At 41.4% G+C, this 14,801-nt stretch overlaps 1 protein-coding gene across 3 annotated transcripts in view; it reads left to right on the top strand.

Moving 5' to 3' along the window:
- Nucleotides 1-14,801, top strand: part of LRRC45 (leucine rich repeat containing 45) — a 1,637,099-nt gene that overhangs the window by 1,153,591 nt on the left and 468,707 nt on the right. For all 3 annotated transcript variants that reach the window (XM_044068217.1, XM_044068216.1, XM_044068218.1), the window contains one exon: nt 14,703-14,795. In XM_044068217.1, the coding sequence (XP_043924152.1) occupies nt 14,703-14,795 (93 nt within the window). The remainder of the gene's footprint in view (nt 1-14,702; nt 14,796-14,801) is intronic.

Genomic DNA, 14,801 nt, shown 5'->3' with positions numbered 1-14,801 from the left:
AGAGCATTCTGTATCCTGTTGTGGACCCGACAACTAAAAGAGCCATTCACCACATCTGCCTTGCTTGTAAGTAAATTAACTAGGGTATAGTAACTCTCTTAGATACAGTCATGAATATAGCAAAGCTTAGTTTAGATATTTTTTCTTTATTTATTTGAGACTGTCTTGCATTATTGTTTAAAATATTTCCTGTGGTTTTGAGCTCTGACGTCACTGTGAATATATACGGAGTATTTTCTTGTTTTTTTATTATTTATTATTAAATATATTTAAACCTTTCATTGTAGCTGATCCGTATAGAGATATTTAACTTCTGAGAGTACTTGCATATTTATTAGGTGACACTGTGTAGCCCATTCCTAATAGCCTTACTCTTGGTCGAACAACCCTTTGTATTAATAGTAACATTACACAGTAAGATTGGACATCCTTTGTTAAGGGTCTTAAAGTAGCTGATAAGGGGTTGACTGGTGACAGTGATAACTACCTTATAGTCTGGGCAAAAGGGGGCATAGCTAGTAAACCTGTGCCAGCCTTTCCCAGGTGTGTGTCTGTGTGTGTGTAAATAATACCTCAAACAGTGTGTGTGTCAGCTACTTGGGCAGGGACATGAAGCACTGGTTAAACAGAGAGGGTGCTGAAGGTCTTGTCTTGGCCATTTAGCTGAGATCTCAACTCTATAGCTGTGCCAGTGGGGAGTCTTATTGGGGATCTGGAAAAAGAGACAGAAACCAGCCCTGGCCTGACTGTGGTCTCTGTGTGCTCTCAAGGGAAATTGTACTTGATGCAGAGTGCTGTATCTGGAAATACTGTGTGTGTGTGTGTGTGTGTGTGTGTGTGTGTGTGTGTGTGTGTGTGTGTGTGTGTGTGTGTGTGTGTGTGTGTGTGTGTGTGTGTGTGCGTGCGCGCTATCCTCCCAATGAACATCCCCCACTGTTGCGTCACAAGGTATATAGGGCATTTAGAGACAACTATCTCTGGAAGTGTTTGGAGTTATCAAAAAGTAGTACAGAATCATCAGACAACTTATGTAGAAGACTGTAGGAATGAGAAGAGTACTCATTGGTTCTCTGAGAGAGCAGCTGATGCATGGAACAGACTGACAAACTATGTTAAAGCAGGCACTAGTTTAGATATTTTAAGAACAGCCTGGACACTTCTTATGGGAACAACTATTTTGGTATATTAACAGGCTAGAAGGGAATTAATGTCTGTGCTTGAAATATGTGTATGTATGCATGCAGTATGTATGTATATATTATTAAGCTAATGACCCCAGGGGGCATTTTGAAGCCTAGCTATGCTTCTCAAAATTTTCTAACAAGTTTTGATACCTTAGTGTTATTTTGAGAGCTATATTTAGACTTGGACGTGGGTGGTTATGCATTTAAAGGCTGCCTCTATGTACCTAATGACATAGGTGCCAGACCAGGTGTAGGTTTCTGATTCATCATCCACTAGTTACACTTGAATTGAGTTAGGAAAGAAGTCTGTTTTACTTGGATGGAAAACATGTTCCAGGGAAGATGTAATATCTGAGACATACCTGTCCCTCCAATGTGTCATATTTATGTTGCAGATAAGGTTTAAGTCCCTAGACTGGGTAATACAGATGCTATTTGTTTTGCCAATGTGCAACATGTCCATCAGAGCAGGATCAGAGGATGTTTTCTAGATCAGGCGTAGACTGTGTCTCAACAACAATCTGTAGGAGGCCAAGTGCAGGGATAGGGCTTTGAGGTAGTCCATGTAGGACATGTTGTTTAGGCCTGTATTGTTTTTCTGAGGAACCTCTATGTGCATACCAAAGGGAGCGTAGTACTCAATTATTGGTTTGATGAGGGCCAAGTACAGCACAAGAATGACATTCTTGGACCTAGATGCCATACCCTCATTTGTAAGTTGCACAGTATAGAATTACTTCTTTACTACTGTGGACATATAATAGTCAAAGCCCAGGTTACTGCCTGTGTGTGTTCCCAAATCCCTGACCACTGGGTCTACTGTTTGGGGTGTATTTTCAATGTGGTAGTTTCCCGGGGTTGCCTTCCTCCCAAAGGATACTATTATGCATTTCTTGGTGCTGTGTTTTAGACTGTGGCTGTGGCAGTTATTAGTCTGTGTCAGGCCTTCTTGGAGAGTATTTGTGTCATTGAAGGATTCTGTGACTGCACTTAGTTTGCAGTTGCCTGCAGAATTGTTCAGCCAGAGGCCCTTAACATTGCCCATGACTTTAGAGAAGTAAATGCCAAAAAGGTGTGTTCCTAGCACAAAATCTCAAGGGACTCCTGTGGTGACTGAACTCTTTTGTGGAGGTAAACTTCCCCATCCTAAACTGAGTCCTATCTGTGAGCCAGCTGGCTATCGTGTGGGTGATGTAGGAGTTCATACCTAATTTTGTTAGTTTGCCTACATTGTCCGAGTGGGATATTGTGCCAAATCCTTTGACCAGATCAAGGTAGGAAGTACGTACTATTTTTCCTTGTTCATTGCTTTGGTGACCTTCTTGAAAAATTCCAAGTTGGGTAGGCATGATCTGCCCTTGACAAAGAGAAACTGGGCTGGATCCAGTGCATGAAGGTTTCCTATGACATCGTTTGCCATCTCCATGGCAGTTCTTTCCAGGGCTTTGCATATGAGACTTGTCAAGACTTATGGCTCTGTAGTTAACCCGGGTCTGTAGATGGCTCAACCCCGTGCAGAGGAATGACAGTTGCAATCCTCCATTTGCTTGGCATGACACCTGTTTGAAGGCTGTGGTAAAACAGTGATTCTAGTGGTCTTGATAGGTTGTGTTCCATACTATTAAAGAGGCATCTTGAAATATTACCATGGTCAACTGATGAAGTATTATTGGCCTTGAAAAGTGCATTGATGACCTGTTTACTAGTGATAGCTAGGAGAAGTATGATCAAGGGTATTTCTTGAAGGTTATCTGAGGGAAGGGGGCAAACTGAATACAAATTTGTCAGGCAATAGATTTGCTTGATTTTCTGGCTCAGTATATCCTTGTCTGTTGTTTTTGAGGTTGTGTACGTAGGTGAAGAATCCTAAGTAAAAAAATAGTTTACAGTGATTACTGGGTACTTGTGTAAAACAAAGTGCCTGTGATTGATGGGTGTAGAGTCTGTGAATAAAAGTGACTTATCCCTGCTGCTGTTGATCACAATAAAGCAGTCACTGACATGGCAAGGTAGAAATAGTGGCGCACAGTATATTGTTTTTACTGAAATCTGTGTGTAAAACAAGTATTGCCATGGTTTATCATATGGGGATATACTGCATTTAAGAGTAACACATTCACCATCATTTCTTTCATTTTCCATCAACATTGCTATTATGTTTGTAAGTGTATGGGACGGTGTTACCATGTATATAGGAGTAACAAGTTGATCATAATTTCTTTAACTTTCCTTCAGAAATATCAGTCTTGCACTTGATTAGTGACTATCACTGCTAGTTTAGCAGAAACAGGATATGTGTGAAAGGAACTATTCATTGTCATACTGGCACATTGAGTAACTTTGCCATTTCACAGTACTTAACTCTGGTTAAGTTTTTGGTTGCAACATTTTCTTTATAGACCCTGCATGCCCTTCCTGTCTTTGTAGGTTTACCCATGTGCTCTGGTTTCCTCTGATACCCTAAAGGCATGCTGGCATTGAAATGGTATTCATCTTATTTACCTGAAGGTCAGTGTGCTGTGCATGCATATGTGTATTGTATGTGCGTGCACACATCTTTTGATAGACTGGGCTTGCCAGGGCAGTGCTAGTGCATGTGTGTAAGCATGTGTGTGTAAAACTGTCATCACTGATTTGTAATGGTGTCTGTGCATAATACTGGCAGGCACGTGTATAACTCTTCTTGGTAGCAGTTAAAAAGGTAATAAGTGATTATTTTTGAAAAATGTTCATAAAAATGCACCACAGAAGATCTAGACTGTAAGATTGTATAGGACTCTGGTGATCCCACACTCTAAATTGCATAAGTGGATTTTGACATGGACTTACTAGTGGTCTCTGTCTGAACTGCACCTATTATAAAATTGGCCATGCTTGGAGACATGTATAGAAAGTTGATATAGCTTATATGGAGGCTGGGGACAGTATAGTTTTTATTTTCTTAATTTTCATCCCAGTCAGACCTGAGAGGTGAGAACAGAAAGTTAATTTTGTTTTGAGGCTGAGAATGGCATGATCTTTATTTAGCTTTTCTCACAATCTTCAAGGTCAATATTGTTTGTGAAGGGTCAACATTCTGTCTAGAAGCAACAAGTTGGAATACGTTATTGTGATCATTATTTATTTATTTATTTTTTAATTTTCCTTGCACTCAAATGTCAGATGCATATATAGTCTTTTGGAGGTAGGGTTATAGAGACATGCTGTTTATATATGTCTGGGAGCAACAGCTTTAAAAACATTACTGTGTTCTGGTAGTTCTTTCAGTTTTATTGTAGCCTAACATCAGAGGGGTACAGAAAAAGTCTTTGTCTTTTGGAGGAAGTGGTGAGGTGGCATGCATTGTACATATATATGTATGACAGCAGCATTTAAAATATATGACTGTAAGCTATTTGTGCTGTTACTTTCATTCCAGATTAACATCAGGGGGATATGCTGAAGGTGACTATTTTTGAGGTGGCAGTATAGGGAGGCAGGCTCTATTCACAAGTAGGATTTATCTATCCTTACAGACATTTGTTTGCTCAGTTTACTGTGAACTACTGATGTGAAGTTGTTCTGTCTCACTGTTCATTCTTACTGATGGGTTCAGAGCCAATCCTCGGCTCCAACTCGGCCAACTGCAAAAGGTCGAGGTCTTCAACCAGCTCGAGGCCAACTCCCTATCCCATGATGCACCTTGTGCTTCCCTCAGATCTCATTTGTCGCTGCAACAGATCATGCTTCTGACCAGCTCTGGCAGTGAAATTTAAGTATTTTCTTTATACATATATTTTCCTTTTTGCTGTAGTTAGTATTTTTTAATTTTATAGTTTAGAGTGTTATTGTGGTTTAGGTAGTGGTCATACTAGTTAATTGCTAAACTTTTTGAAATTTCTTAGTGTAGTTGCATAACTCCCTTAATTCTTCCCTTTGGTGCCTGGTTTTATTTGGATTTAACCTTTTTGTACTGAAGCCCATTTTTTTTCCAAGGGCATTTTTGTGTGTGTGTGGTGTAGTTATAAAACCTAGGATAGTTATTCTTGAATTTTTACAGCTTTACTAGTGTGTGTTTTTCCTGTAGAAGTTGGGGCCCAGTTTTATTAGGGCCGTTCTATTATACTGTGTGTTTTGCTTTTTTGTGGACTGTCATTGGCAGACAAAAACAACGTAACCCTGACTCGCTTTAAGTATAGTGTATATAGTGTTTTTTCTGTGAGCCCTGTGGTTTCTTTATAAGGGTGTTGCCTTATACTTCAGACTTAGCTAGATAATTGATATGCCCTGTTAACTAATTTCTGTCATGTCTCAACAAGAGGAGGCGGTCAGGATTTAAAAAATGTCCTAAATGTGGACAAAAAATGTCGATAACAGATAGTCACACAGAATGTGTCTATTGCTTAGGTGAAGTTCACCTACAAGAGAACTGTGCCGTCTGTCATTCATTCAGCTCTCGTGTTCTTTATGAACATAAGAGTAAACTTATAGCTAGGGGACTATTAAAGACTTCCTTCCAGGAATCTTTGGATAAGTACAGATCACCGGACAAGACATTATAATCTTCAAAGACTTTGTCTTTTTAGTCTTCTTCTGAGTCGGAGCCAAAAAAGGGTTCATCGACCTCAAAACCAGATAAGACTTCTACCTTGGCTCCATTGCTTTCAGAACCGGAGGTTGTTACTGTTTGTAGGAGCCAGTCCCCTATACTGGAACCGGTGTCTCCAATTCTTCAGTCAGTGGCCTCTTACATAGCTTCTTCCTGGTCCACAGGACTTTTGTTAAGGATGTGGATCATGTGGTGCAGGGGCTTCTGCAGACACCGGTGCTAGCAAAAATTTTGTTGGGGCTGACCCTTGGGGCTTCAGAACCGACTAGGACCCCAGCCTGTTACTTCTGTTCCTCCTCCGATTCGACGCGAGGTTTCAGAGCTGGAGTGTTTGGAGCTGGTGATTGTGGAACTGCCAGAGCCGACACCCCTTCCAGGTCTGTCTGTTCCGACTGCTCTGTCTTCCTCGGTACCGACCTTGGAGTCTAGGGGCCAACACTCGCCAGTTGGGTCTGGAGAGGATAGTCATACTGATCTTTCGGTTCTGACTTTACCTCTCAGGGCCTCAGCGTGGGTGTGTTTGGTGCCTAACTCGGGCTCTGAGCCCACCTCTTTGGTTCTGAGGAAATCGCCTGTTTCTTCAGATCCAGGGGTTTCTTTGGATCAGATCCGGGGGGGCCTTTGATGCCATGAGGAGAGTGTTGTCCCCTCAGGCACTAACATCATTGGTACCAGCAACCTCCTCCCCTAAAGCACCTGTGTCTGCATCTGCTTCACTGGTCCCTTAAAAGCATAGAGACCCAGAGCCTCAGGTCACCCCATTGGGTGAGACCTGCTCTTCCAAGACCTCCCCAGAAGCTCCCACTGAGGAGGTTCCCAGGAAGAGTCTTTGCAAGAGGAAGCATCTGGACTCCCCACAGGAATCCATCACATCGGATACTAACATACATGAGTCAGAAGGGTCCCCACGATCCCCCTCTGAAGAAATCTCTTTCGGGGATATCTTGGAAATTCTTAAACAAGAGGGGTGGCTGGAAGCCCATTAACCCTACTGATGATGAGTCAGTCCTCCTGAAGGCTTTTGGGTCTCAGCCTTCCACCACTTGGGTGTCTCCACCCTTTAATGAGCTGATTGAGCTAATCTCTCAAAGGGCGTGGGAGTCCCCGGATACCATGGAGCCTGTCCCTAAGAGGCCTAATAAATTTATAACTTCTCCCCAGGACAAGACCTTCCTGATTAAAGGAGTGGCCGTTGATGCTATGGTGGTGGCGGCAGCCACCAAGAAGGAACTGTCAGAAACTTTTATGTCTGTCGATCCTCGTAATAAGGATTCTAGGATCATGGACAGATATGGTAAACGCATGTTTAGTTCAGTGACTTTTGCTCTTCGTTCACTGAACTATCTAAGACACTTTACAAGGTTGCAAGGGGATCTCCTGAAAGAGCTAGGAGATACTCTACAGGGTTCAGTAGCTGCGGGGGTATCAGAGAAAGTAACTTCCCAGTTCACTACCTTAATTCTCTTGTAAACTCTTCCATGCGTCTGGTCTCGTATGCAGCTGATGGAACAAGTAGGGCAGTGGGTACAGGAATTGCTCTTAGGAGACATTCCTGGATGCACTTATGTTCCTTTGTGGAGCCCTTTAAGTCAACATTTATTAACACCCCTTTCAATGGCTCGTCCCTTTTTGTTCCCAGAGTGAAGGAAACTGTCTGTCTGGCGGAGTCCGTTTTTCCACCCCTACCAGGTCTTACCCCAAAGGTCAAATGGAGGGAAGATGTGGTTCCGTAAAACTCAAGGAGCTTTCTAGGACACTTGTGGTGAACCCCCCCTCTAGAGGCAGAGGAGGGGATAACAATGGAAGATGCCACCCACGCAGCAGAGGGGGTCTGCAGAATCAGGGCAACAGAAACCAGTTCTTTGGGAAGCCCTATCAGCGCTCTTGAGAGGAGGCCCGCCTGTCCATCTCTGGAGGCAGTCGGGGGATGCTTCCCACATGCCTGACTAAAAACAAAAGACCGCTGGGTACAAAGCATCATATCCAGAGGATACGCAGTTCCCTTTGCCACTCCCCCTCATAAGAAAAATCCCAGACATTCCACCCAGTCAAGGGAACAAGCAGCTACAGAGATTCAAAGGTTGCTGGAAAAGAGTCATTAACCAGCCCCAGAAGACCAAAGAGGATCCAGAACTTACTCAAGGTTCTTTTTAGTTCCAAAGAAAACAGGGGACTGGAGGCCCATTTTGGATCTCAGCAGACTAAACAAGTCAGTAAGAAAGACAAAATTCGGGATGGTCACACTTTAGTCAATACTTCCCTTTTTAGGGAAAGAGAATTGGATGTGTTTGATAGATCTCCAGGATGCGTACTACCACATAAAAATGGACAGGCCATCCAGAGATCATCTGCACTTCTGACTGGGAGCCAGTCATTATCAATTTTGCACTATGCCCTTTGGTCTCACTACAGCCCCCAGAGTGTTCACCAAATGCATGGCAGTGGTCATGGCTCATCTGAGATGTTTGGGATTCCAGGTGTTTCCATACCTAGATGACTGGCTCCTCACTGCCACCACCAGGCATCAACTCATACAACCAAGGGACACAACTTTGAACCTCTGCAGTCAGTTGGGGATTACTATAAATTCAGAAACATCTGCCTTGTCACCATTGCAACATACCGTTTTTATAGGAGCAGAGCTAAATACCATTACCATGACCTTAAACCTTCCACCAGAAAGAGTTTGTGTCCAATGAAAACAGGTCCTGGACCTGCCCCCGAGAGAAAAAGTCCTGGTTACAGTGGTACAATGGCGGCAGCAATCATTGCGATTCCTTTAGGTGAGATGCATATGCATGTACTGCAATGGCTCCTGTTCACGCAATGGTCTTTTCAAGAACGCCCAGTGTCACACAAAATCCTGATAAATTCCTGCAAAAAGGACCTTCAGTGGTGGCTGACATCTCACCAAGTAACTCTAGGTTGCCCATTGCCCCTTAGTTCTACCTACTCCCATAGCCACAATGACCACGGATGCCTCCCTGATAGAGTGGGGGGGCATTATCAGGGAAGAACAGAACAAGGCACGTGGAAGTGATACGAGGCTCATCTGCATATCAGTGTCCTGGAGATGAGAGCGGTACTTCTAGCGTTGCAGTCCTTTCAGGACTCTCTCCCTCTGGGAACTATTGCAATTCAGACGGACAATATGTCAGTGGTCTGGTACATAAACAAGGAGGAAATAGATATTATCCCCTGTGTTGAGATGCCCTGAGAGTATGGCAATGGGCAACTTCCACCCAGCGCTTTCTGATAGCAGCACACATCCAATGTGATAGACAAACTGGGCAGAGCAATTCTATTGCCTCACGAGTGGTCCCTAAAAGAAGAAGTAGCAGAAAGGATATTCCGCAGATGGGGCCAGCCTTGCTGCAATCTCTTCGCAACTCCAACAAACACGAAATGCAGAAGCTACTTTGCCCTAATTCCTCCAGGGGATGCCCCAAGGGATGCACTTGTACACAATTGGCCCCTGGGTCTCCTTTATGCCTTCCCTCCTTTCCCTCTGATACCCATAGTTTTACAGAAAGCCAAGGTTCTGGGAAGGACCATCATTCTAATAGCCCCTTACTGGCCTCATCAAATGTGGTTCCTCTTCCTCCAGCATCATCTATTGGAAGAACCTTGGATTCTGGATCCAGTGCCAGATCTCCTGACTCCTTCATCAGGGGGTATCCATCCTTCTCTTCAGTCCCTCAAACTGACAGCTTGGCTGCTCCAGTTCCAAAAATAGCCAGGATTCACAACCTCTCGGCTGCGGCTCAGCATATTTTAACATCCTCTCATAAATCGTCTACCAGGAAGTTATATCTTAGTAAATGGAAGAGGTTTGCTATATAGGCATTTCAGAACAATATTGACTCATACCTGCCTTCAATTTCATCCATTCTGGAGTTTTTGACTAAACTTTTCAATGAAGGGGCAGCGGCAGCAACCATTAGAGTTCAATTGGCAACAATTTCTAACTTTCATCTTGGTGACCAGGGGTCTAATATGTCACATAGACTCTCCAAAGCCTTTCTCAAGGGTACTGTTCATTTGAGACCACCCATCAAAGCTCCAGCTATGCCATGGAATCTAAATTTTGTTCTTTCCCAAATAATCCTACCCCCTTTTGAGCCAGCCTCATCTTGTGACTTGAAATATCTGTCATGGAAAACCATATTTTTAATATCTATTACTTCTGCTTGGAGAGTTTCAGAGTTACAGGCCTTGTCCATTAAACTCCCTTATTTGATTTTCCATAATGACAGAGTCTCACTCAGAATGAATCCTTCATTTTTACCTAAAGTTTGCTCAGAGACAAATCTCAACCAATCTATTGAATTGCCCATATTTTTCCCTATATACACTAATAAGATGGAATATACGCTGCACAAATTTGATATTCACAGACATCTTCGATTCTATTTAGACAAGACCAAACATTTCAGGAAAACAGATCATCTCTTTGTCTCCTTTTCAGAGTCTAAAAAAAGGCACTCCAGTGGCGAAAACCACTTTATCAAAATGATTATCAGATTGTATATCCTTCACTTACAATTCAGTGAATACACCATTACAACAGAAGATAAAGGCTCACTATACTAGAGTTATATCTACTTCATCAGCCTTTATGACAAAATTACCTTTAGATACTGTTTGTGCAGCAACTACTTGGTCAAGGTCTCATACCTTCATCACTCATTACAAAGTAGACAAGACCTCCAAGGACAGGGCTTCCTTTGGTTCCACTGTCTTGAAGAATATTCTCCCATGAGCCACCCGAGAAAGATAATGCTTGGGATGCTACCCATCAGTAAGAATGAATGGCGAGATAGAACAATTTCACATAAAGAGATTTGAGGGAAGCACAAGTTGCATCATGGGATAGGGAGTTGGCCTCGAGCTGGTTGAAGACCTCGAGCTTTCGCAGTTGGCAGAGTCGGAGCCGAGAATCCGCTCCGAACCCTTCAGTAAGAATAAAGGCGAGATGAACAACTCACATGGAACATTATGGTGAGTACATAACTTATTTTTTGTCATATTTTAGCATTACGTCCCAGATGCAATCAGTTTTTTTTCTATCAGTTAACAAATACAATTTCTTTCCTTACTTATGATTTTTGTTTAGGCCATCATTAGACCAAAAGTTTGAAAAACACCCTAAATTGCATATCAGGCTATCTATAACCCTATGGTTTCTGGGGGTCTGGCAGCCCCAGACTCCAGCTATATTCAGTTATTTACTGCATAGTTATACCAGTGTGTAAAAATTGCTGGTATGAGTCTTTACTGTTAATTACCCAAACTCATGCTGAACAGGTGCCAGTCTCTCTTTTATGGGCTAATTCTTATGTATTTTTCAGAATAAATTCTCCAAACACTATAATTCATTTAATAAGGCTTTATTAGATGTTCACAATTTCCAAATACTGTCTTTATTAACAGTGCTGATAAACAATAACAATCAGTAGAAATACTGGTTAGTAATAACAATGCTGCTAAATATATCCAATTGTCCTGAATAATGTAAACTGAAACAGTCTTTATTTGACCTATCTTTGTGTACTCAGGCTCGAGTGTCTGTATTGTAGCTTAATCTTCTCTGTAATGTCAGGTCGAATGAACTGACTCACTTCCCCAACTGTATCTGAAGTATATTTTAATAATACCAAACCCCTGTAATGCTTTACATGCCTTCTTAGCCTTGGTTCTCAGGCCTTGTCTTGTATGTGCGTTAACATTCCCTTACGGAACATTCTGTAGGGGCATGATTGTATCTTTCCCTTGCCAAACGAACATTCTGTAATTCTATATTTTCTGTACATTTCATGCTTATCTTTCCTTTCTAATAAACTGTCTTTCTCTGAAACTGAATGCATACATGTCTGATTCCAGGGCATAATGAGGGATCTGCAGAGTGGATGCTTTACTTTTTTGCTTCTGGAACATTTGAATTCACCGTACCATTCTTTTTGCTTTTGCCATGGCCTACACTGTGCTCCTAATGGTTCATTCCAGGTGTGATCAACACCCACAGCTCCTTTTCCATCTCTTTTCCCACCAATTTAGCCTCTTCACATTCATTTCACAGTAGGTTTTTCCCACCAATTTAGCCTCTTCACATTAATTTCACAGTAGGGTTGTTGTGGTTCAGTAGCTGTATGTTGTCTTATTCTGCACTGAATCCATTCTACCACCATTTTGCCCAATTGATGAGGCTTTCAAAATCATTTCTCAGGCTCCTCTCCTGTCCTCTTCTGGTGCACCATGTTGATTTGCTTGTTTTTTAGTTTTCATTTTCAGCAGGTGAGTGCCTGGATCACAAAAGCCTGTTTTTGTCTACAGACTACGTACAGAAAGCAAAAATAAGTAGTTTTAGTAATAAAGTACAAAACATACACATGCTATACAGCAACCATTCAGAACAAGTAAGAGTATCAAGTCAAAAATGTATGACACTGGTAATACTGGTGAAAATACTATCCACTTTCTATATGGAAAAAGTGTAGAATTTCACCCTGACACATTAACTACATTTTTACTAAACCTTTATGCAGATAGGTGCGTTTTAAGAGATCACAACACTGAATGTCTTTATGTAACACTGAATGTCCTTATGTATTTGTCTTAATTTAGAATACTTTTAAAACAGCCCTAGCAGAAAGAGAGAAAACAGCAGAAAATAAATAAAAGTAATAGGTTTCCATTTATGATCAAGGTGAAGGCTAGAGAGAAGTTATTTATGTATGCATGTTTGCTTGTTTACTGGGCTAGGTTACTAATCAAAAATGACCAATTTCACACACTGTCTCGGTTGGTTTGCTATCAAATTTTCGAATGTAACTCCGTTGACTGCACTTTTGTCAAACCGGAAAGTCGAACACGGCAATGTCGAACTCCAAAAGCCAACCTAGGGAACGGGTTTTAACATGGGTCGAGATAGGTGTGCACTGCTATTGCTGAACTACAAACCTCGCCCCTATCTCGACCCATGTTAAAACCCATTGCTAGGTTGGCTTTTTGAGTTCGACATTACCATTTTCAACTTTCCGTGTTCGACAAAAGTGCAGTCGACGGAGTTGCATTCAAAAATTTGATAGCAAACCGTCTGGGTTGTATCAAGACAACTGAAGTTCAAGTTACTTAACACACGTATCATTAAACCGAACAACAAGAGGATGTAACATTGTTAAACAAATTTAACACAAAGGGTATAGGTAATAAATTTGCATGAGTTACAGTGAATTGTATTAAGTTATATTGTAACAAGGTAATGAAATAAAATGAGGACAGAAGAAAATAAGGATATAGCAGAAATATATATGGGTATGAGATTTATTTATTTAACACTTGTTAACCAGGTAAGTGAACTGGTCTGAGGGCCCTTTTTAAATACAGCTCAGGCCAAGCAGGCAAATACAAGCTGTAGAGAAATGTAATAACATATACATTCTTAAGAACAAGCAAGGCAACATACAGGAGTAAAAAAATATCTGACAATACAAATCCCTTCTAATATACATACATAGAGAAAAAATATGAGTAAGCAAAGCAGTGTGAACTGAACAAAGCAACAAATAAGGGTCTGTACATGTGTTGCAATATACATACAGTACTGGAAAGCGAAAGCAGTTACATCCTGATAAAGGGTGTCACAAATAAGCCATAAAAAAGAAATCTCCCCTACACCTCACCCTTTTAGTGGTTAGAATTTTTTCTTCTCTCCCTTCTCTATTTTCACCCCATTTCTTTCCCCCTTTCATCACTTTCCTCCCCACCTTCCTTTTTCTTTAACTTCTCATTCTCCATCTCTTCTCTTCCCTGCCTTCATCCTTTCTTTTTCCACTTTCCTTTTTTTTTATAGATTTCCATTTGTGTGCCAAGAAGGATTTTCATTTGTTTTATTTGGTGTTGTGAGTATTGGAGCATGATTACAAAAGGTAGAAGGGAAGATATGGTGTAGTTGTCATGTAGCCTGAGGCAGACATTTATATTTGCTGTGTTTTTACTAGGTATGCTTTAATTTGGAATTCTGGATTTGAAGGAGGTAGAGCTTTTATATGGATGGTATCACATTATTTATTTGCAGCATGAGTTCATATACATTAATAACAATGAAAAAAGAAATATTAGATTAAATAACGCTTTCTATTACATTAGGCATATAGTTTCCATCATAACTATATTTATGCATTTATTTTTGTTAAAACTACTACTTCCACCTTTTAATGATCCCATCTCCATTTTATTTCCGTTAGAATATTCAGTACTCCGTTTACAATGGGTTTAAGAATTGATTTCTGCTTTTGTGTAATTGCTTTTTTTGACTGCTACTGATATTAAATGCCTCACTATGTCCTGACAATTCATACCAAGACACTCAATCATAAAACTGGATCAGGTTTGATTGATAGCACCTTCTGGCCTTGAACTAATGTTTATTCCTGTCCTAAAGATTGTAGTCTTCTTCTAGGAACTCAAAACTTTCCATTCTCTCCCTAACTTTCCATGTCACTGCTATTAAGCTAACAGGTCTGTAGTTCCCTATATTTTTCCTGCTGTATTATCTGCACCCTCCACATCCAAGGATATCACACCAACTTTTCTAAAGACTGCAGACACTTCTACAGACACATCTCAACTGGCTAGAAAGCTGTTAAATATGTCAGTTGAGGGGTCTGCAGCACAAGACCATTTAGGGATGCAGTCCATCTGGTCCTTTTGCTTCATGCTTCTAAACAGCTGCCAAGTTCCTTCTCTGTCCTGATGTCAGTCCACTGCTCTCTGTACTCAGCCCTGCTTCCCTCCCAGCATGGCACTGTCTCCTCATTTTCCTCCTCTCTTGTTGATCAAAGTCACTTAACTCCAGATGCTGTCAACACTGTAGTGGCTCATTAGATAACATGCATGTTTTAAGAAGCACCCTTGTTTTATCTCACCAGGAAGTGAGTCGTGGAAAGGCAGCAGCTTTACTGGAACGTGCACAGGCTGAGGAGGAGATGGTCAAGATGCGAAAGCAGCTACGGATGGAAGAGGTGAGG

This window comes from Protopterus annectens, chromosome 4.part0 (genome assembly GCF_019279795.1).
Source record: "Protopterus annectens isolate FY-2018-M chromosome 4.part0, PAN1.0, whole genome shotgun sequence".
In the NCBI taxonomy this organism is placed as follows: domain Eukaryota; kingdom Metazoa; phylum Chordata; order Ceratodontiformes; family Protopteridae; genus Protopterus; species Protopterus annectens.
This window is presented reverse-complemented; position numbering and strand designations above follow the sequence as displayed.